We start from the raw sequence: 7,166 nt of genomic DNA on the forward strand, positions 1-7,166 counted from the left end.
ATGTGGGTGGTTTTTTAAAAAAAAAAAAAAAAAAAAAAAAAAAATGTCTATTCTACTTTGTAACAGAAACTCTATAGTATTATTAAAACACGAGTTGTAGAAACTTAGGCCTGGCCACAGATTTAGCACGTGAGTTCAGTCAAAACATTTACAGAAATGGTAGGTAGTTACTGTTCAGCTAGATAAAACTAGAAAGTCCCTTGTCTTTGCTGCACTACTGACTCCTCCCCTAACGTTATTTGCTATAAACAAACTGGATCTCAGTAATGTTGATTGTTTGATCCTTCAGATACTTTAGGTTTATTTACGTAAAATTTAATGGAATGGAATTCTCTTAGACAAGTGTCAGAAACAGACTCTGTGGGTGTCAATAGTCCTTTGTACGCTTTGTTTGTAGTCTTGGTATTAGGTACGATTTTATCTCTCCTACCAAAATTTTAGTTCCTCAAAGGCAGGTTCTGCGTCACCGCTTTCTTTGCTTCACTTACTTGCCTAGTAAAGCAAAGTTAGTGCTTCCCAATATGTATTTGATGAAATAAGAGCCACCTGGTTTTGAAAAAAAAACAGTGATATCAGTACTTTCCATATATAAGTATCTACTTGTTTATTTTTCATCTTTAATGATTTAGATGCACAGGTAATGGGCATAATATAGTTTCTTTCATGAAAATGCTGGGAAATAAGAATAAAACATTTGCCACAGCATTTCTGTTATAATGAGCCTGATGTATGACATATCACTTAGGTGGTGGAATCTGTCACACAGCAGAATTTACATAGCTATTAAAGCAACCTATCTAAAATTGGGATTTTATTAGAACTTTAGATACTGGACATAGGCCAGGAATCTTTTGATATAAAAAAATATCAGACCTAAAGTGTCTGTAGAAAGCTTATTATTATGAAACTGGATTGGAGAGGTAATAGATAATTTAGAAAAAAAGAAAAGCAGAAACAAAGATAAAGGGAAGCCAATCAATATAATGAACACATTAGGAATTCAATAGATGCTAGCTTCTTTTGTCCGCCATCAAATTTTTTTGGAATTCTATAGAGTAACAATGTAAACTAAAAAAACATATAAACACAACATAATAGTGTTAGGTAGTTAGTCAGACATGACGAATGTGGGGAAAACAAAGGAATGAAGTCCCAGCTCAGAGACCACCCAAAGAACACCTCATTTGTAGTTAAAGAGTCACTCTTGCATCCCTGAGAGACAAAGGACTGGAGGGCCATAAACCTATAGCTAGTTTAGTTTGGCCACAGGCACTTGCTTAACCTGCCCATAACCTCAGCCTTTTTTATACTATCATTATAATATCATGCCTATGCCCGGAAGTTCATGAATCTAATGATAACAGACTGAATTCTGGGTAAGCACATGCACACCAGGCAGGGAGTTATATAACAGCCAAATGTCAATTAAAATGACCTCATGTGCCAATCACCTAGGAACATCTTTGTAACCAGCCATTGTGGCCTTAATATACAGACCTTCCCTTCCACGGGGTTACAGCCCTCTTTGCTGTAATCCACTCCTCATGTGGAGCGTATTTCCATTTCCACGTGGTTAGCCAATTTAGGTGTGACTCATTTCTACCTCAAAAAATGCCTTTACCTCTCATAACTTAGTCTTACCTCTCATAACTCTTGCTCTGCTGGAATTATCTCTGCGTCAGCAAAAAGAACTGAGACTCTCCAGTGTTACTGGGGCAGCACCAGAGTTCAGATTGCCCCATATGGTAAAAATAGCACACATTTTTATAAGGATAATAAATACGGCCACATTTCAAATATATTAGAGTGCTCGTCTGCGTGGGACAGGACTGGGCATTCCTTCTTCAAATTTTGAGGAGTTAAGCACAGAATTAAATGGTCTGAGGTGGGTAAATAAAAACACTAGACTGGTTAAGAGGGGGAAGGGAACAATGAGTGTAGTTGCCTGTGAAGCAATGGGCGGAGAGGAGACTGAGTGTGGGGATATTTAGATAACAGGATCTGTATGATTCCCTTTGAGCTAAGAAGATTTTATTAACATGTTTTACGACTTTGAAAAAATTCCACCATGCCCACTAGTATAAGAAAAACACGATTTAAAATGTGACAATGACCAATACCCAGACTGCTATAAAGGCAGTGATAATTTTTTAAAATATGTTTTGTAAAAGAATATAGGCAGAGAATGTACAGATGGGCAAGTCATAGGAAAACGGCGTCATCCTCAATTGGTTTACTAGAAATCACTGTCTGACGAGGATGTTAATCATATCAGACAATTATGAAATAAGCATCTCTCTTTAAAAGAAACTTCTAGTATTCATAGAAATTCAACATTTCCATAGATGCCATTGTCATTCTGCTTAATTAAGACTCTATTAAGGAACTCATGCAGAAAGTACTACACAATCACTATTAAAGCAATAAAACAGCCAACATAAGACCATTTTAATTTCTGTAAAGTGCTATGATTCTTGTATCTAAGAAACACAACTTCTGAAATACGAACTCTTATTGTATGGAAATACTGTTGCTATCTGTTAAAAGCATTTCTAACCAAAAATCCAGATTTTTTTTTTTTTTTCAGTATTTGAACTTCTTTGTGTCTGACCCCATCATTTTGCAGAACCAAGAGAGCTGAAGTTACAATGGGATTTTGATGATAACGTCCCTTCCTAACTGCTGCCAATATTTCTCAATGATGAGAATGTTTCTTCTCATGGAGACGCACGGTTCACACAATAGCTCTCCTTTGATCCGTAGCTTCCCTTGAAATAGGAAAACATCGCCTGGAAGTGCTTTAATTGTTTCATTTTATTTTCCAATCATGTGATAGAAATCATGAATGGAAAAGAAAAAAAAAAAAAAGAAACCCAAACCATTCTGGGCAAAGAAATTAAAAACAACCACATTTAAACCGAAAGCTTCAAGAATTTAACAAACATAGGCCATACACTTCATAAAAAAGTGGATCAGCTTTCATTGTTTTGCTTTCAGTCTTGTCTCTAGCTTCTATTATGATTTTCACTTTACAATATTTGCAAATACCTTACTGCAAAAACGAAAATGAACTAACTGCACAATAACAGATAAAACAGACATAGCCGCTCTCAGATAGCATTTACCTGCATGAAGCGACCCTCTGATGTCCCAAGGTTAGCGATGGTGAGGTCTCCTTTAATGAAGGTGGAAATAGACGTTAAGAGGACTTGGTTGAACTGGCCCATGAATAAGTCAACGCGCTGCAAAGCTGTGGTAAACTCTGTTCGATATTCGTCACTGTGCACTTCACAGCCCGATGAATTTCTCAAAAGTGTCTGGAATAAAATATGGTCATAGAATTAATGTGAGTTCAGATGCAAGCAAGCTGGTAAGATACTTTTCTATGTGTCTTTTCAGAGCTCGGAGGGGAATGGCAAGAACTGTGCAGACAAGCTCAGATAGGCAGAAGTATTTCTAGTGACCTAAATGGCTCTAGCATCATTTAGACACTGAACTGGGGCAAACCTTACTATCATAGTTTGTACCATGGTTCATTACAAGCATACAGAGCTTAGCTGGTACTGTTTACAGAAAAATAAAACTGTAAATGTCTCAGCCCTTGAAATAAAGGCAATGCTTCTAGCAGGCAAGTCCAATAAGATGAATTTCAACTAGAATAGTAATAAATGTTAGAGTCATACTGGGATATTATATTTTAAAACGTGTGCCTGTGTGCATCTGTATACACGGAGTTGGCATGGAGTAGTGGTTGATAGATGATTCATGGGGAGGCAGCATAGCATAGACCCCAGATCCAAGTGCCTGCGTCAAATCCTGGTCCCTAATGCTTATTTACTTCATGGAGTCCCTCCAACCTCTCTGTGTTCATGAAACTCATGTTATCTCTATTTCAGTTCCCTATCTGTAAAAAAGAGAGAATTATAGGAATATGCCTTCCTTAGAGAACTGTTCTAAAGATTAAATGAGCTAGTTACCCAACACGCAGAGAACATCACTTACATATTTGTCATCATTAAAGCGAAAGGCTCAAAAAATGTAAAAGTTGTACATCAAATGCCTCAGTAACCAGCTCCTAAAAGGCAATTACCACTCAATCAGGTATTTATCCTTTAGGTTCAACTTCAAATGGAAGGATTTTAAAAAATATTGTTCAGTAATATGACAATTAAGCACTGTGGATCACTCCCTTCCCTTGACACTTCGATCTCCCCGTTCTCTCTCTACTTTGCAGACTGCAACATTTATGTCTCTTCTGCAGGACCGTCCACATTTATGTCTCTAGACTGCAACATTTATGTCTCTTCTGCAGGACCTGGCTATCAATGTCAGGGTTTCTCAAGGTTCCATCCCAAGGCTGATTCTCTGCTTATCTTCATACTCTCCCCAGGCAATCTGTCTCTCCCATGGTATCTGTGACTATTCAGTTGGTACCTTTGTACCTCCAGGCTACCCCTCTACTCTGAGCTAACTATGCATTTATCACACTGACTATGAAATCTGCACTCACATATCTCAAAGGCTCCAGGCTCAAAATGGCCAGAGTGGAAACCACAATCATCCCCCATTCCTCCAGGTGCACAAGTCAGAAACCTAAGTGTCATTCCTGATTATTCCCCATAGACAGTTCATTACCAACTCCTATCAATTGTACTTTCTAAATATCTCCTGGATTCATCCAGTTTTCTTTGTCTCCACCACATCAACCCTCTCTTTCCTGGATTACAACATGGCTTCCTAACTGGACATGCCACATCCAGTCTCATCCAATCTCTTTTCAGATCCAGTTTCTACACTACAGCCAGATTTTCTTCTTAAAACATAAATCTCATCATATCGCTTTGTTTAAAACACTTACTATGTCTCCCCATTGCTCTTAGGATAAAGGACACAATTTTTAACATGAACTGTAGGGCCCTGCATCACCTGGATACTAACCAACTTCTCCAGACCCACCCTGTACCATGCTCTCCTTTGTTCACTGTGCTCCAATGAGCTGGCCTTCTTTCAGTTCTCCAAATATCTTATGAGTCCTTCCATTACAGAGTCTTTGCATATGCTGTTCCTTCCACCTCCATTCACCTTGTTAACTGCCATGCCTCCTTCAGATCTCAGTTTGTCATCATTTACTCAGGAGGCCAGCCCTGACCCCAATAGCTAAGTCAAATTCCTCTAACACACACACACACACACACACACACACACACACTGTTACAGCACTTGTTAACAGCTGTAACTACTATTTGGTTTTATGATTATATGATTGATGTGACACTTCTCCAAGTAGCTCCTTAGGATCAGGAACTCTGCTTGTTCACCACTGTAATTGCTTATAGTAGATGAAATATCACACATAGTAATTTTGCAGTAAATATTAATTGAATGAATGAACAAGTGAATCAATTATGGGTAGCTGGGAAATGATTGTGGAACTATGAACTAATATTACTAAAGCTATTTTTTTTTCAGGAATAAAAGTAGTTAAGAGTTTATAAGGTATAAATAGAGTGGCTCCTAACTATCTTGACAAGATAGTTTCAAACTGGTAAATCTGAGGACAGATAACAGAGAGCAGGAGAATGTAGAAAGGAAAATGAAGGCAAACTTAGACGAAAAAGAAAAAAAGTTCATTCTTACACATCTTTGTATGTGGTTAAAAGTCCAGGAAAATGATTTGAAGACTAGAAATGCTCTATTATTATCCTATTATATTGATAACAATCAGAAAATTGTCATGGTATATTGTAAACCAACTCAGTGTTTAAGAACAAATTGAAAACTTTAGTTATGCTTATATAAAGTAACTTTACTCCTGAAGGTCAAACTTCCATCACATGGAATACAAAATTCTTACATCTACTGACTTTTACGTTTAAGAATCACCTAAAATGCTGTTTTATATAACTGTCTTCATTTTAAATGGTCATAAATTAGTCAATAGAATTTCTGAAATGCTAAACCTACTGACTTATAATTAATGAAATGTTTTAGTTCTAGACATTTATTTTGATATATTAATGAGTGCTATTTCACTATTTAATTAGAAGCTTTTCTTCACTAAAGTATTATAGATTGCTCTGAGTAGCAGATAACTGAGATGCACCAGCAATTCAATAACAACCAATTAATTGGTAATTAAGTTTCTATCGGTGATCAATCATCCATTTTGCAGAGATAGCCAGAACTAAGGGAATTTGCTTAAAGGAGCAAAGACCAGTTTTAAATCAAAGGCCATCTCAAGCATTCCATTATAGAGGTGACTGCTCTTCAGGGTCAGCTTTTGTGGTTATTTTGTTCCTTCTCTTGCTTGATCTTATTCTTTTTTTCTATAACTGGGTGACATTCCGGGAACTTTAAAGTCTCAAACTTGACCTTGAGTTCGGTGCTGGTGGAGATAAGATAAATTCGTTGGAATATGAAAGTTTGCTGTGTGTAGTGGATTCTTTGACTGTAAACTAGTAGCAGCTTTCTATCAACAAAAGGCCAAGAATTGTCTTATTCATCTTTTATCTCCACTGTGTTTTGTGCCCAGCTCACAATGTGTATTAATAACAGCTTGCTGAAAAATGAATGTAGCTGCAAAGTAACTAGGCATATTGCCTCCCCAACTTGCTTTGTGGTCTGCCTTGCTGAACAGGGTGAGCAGAATGGAGGTGAGATGGATCTCAGAGTGTCTGTAAACTTGCAGGAACTTGCTAATCTTTTTAAAATGAAGGAAGAACAATACCACCAGAACTTTAGTCTCTTATTTCCTCATGTGTAAGGTGTAAATGTAGAACTCTGCAAGTAACATTTATATTGTGTACTTCAAGGCTTGTCCTTCAGGAAATAGTAAGGCCTCTAAATAGCACCTCTTCAAGGACCGATAGGATTAAGTTATGTCACTTATTCCCCCTCAAAACAAGTCCCTAAGTATAGAAACATTGCATAATGTTGGAATAGGATCTACAGAACTCCTTGATTTTGAAAAATTGTGCAACTTGGAGCCAAAAAACAAACATCATGTCAGGTTCAGGTGGCATTCAAATTATAAGCCAGGGACCTCAACCTTTTTCTCTTTCATTTTCTCCATAACGGAGATCTGCAGGAGAGGGGTAGGGGCATTAGCTTCCAGGAAAAAGCAACATTCCAGGGTTCACTGCAGGTGAGGGGACTACTCCTTGTCT

General features: G+C 37.4%; 1 protein-coding gene across 6 annotated transcripts in view; it reads right to left on the minus strand.

The window, feature by feature from the left end:
* The window catches only part of MET (MET proto-oncogene, receptor tyrosine kinase), a 113,465-nt gene that overhangs the window by 57,694 nt on the left and 48,605 nt on the right, over window positions 1-7,166 (minus strand). For all 6 annotated transcript variants that reach the window (XM_015588345.1, XM_015588344.1, XM_006910585.2 and 3 more), the window contains one exon: window positions 3,126-3,317. In XM_015588345.1, the coding sequence (XP_015443831.1) occupies window positions 3,126-3,317 (192 nt within the window). The remainder of the gene's footprint in view (window positions 1-3,125; window positions 3,318-7,166) is intronic.

The sequence above is a fragment of the Pteropus alecto genome, unplaced genomic scaffold (assembly GCF_000325575.1).
Source record: "Pteropus alecto unplaced genomic scaffold, ASM32557v1 scaffold22, whole genome shotgun sequence".
NCBI classification, from domain to species: domain Eukaryota; kingdom Metazoa; phylum Chordata; class Mammalia; order Chiroptera; family Pteropodidae; genus Pteropus; species Pteropus alecto.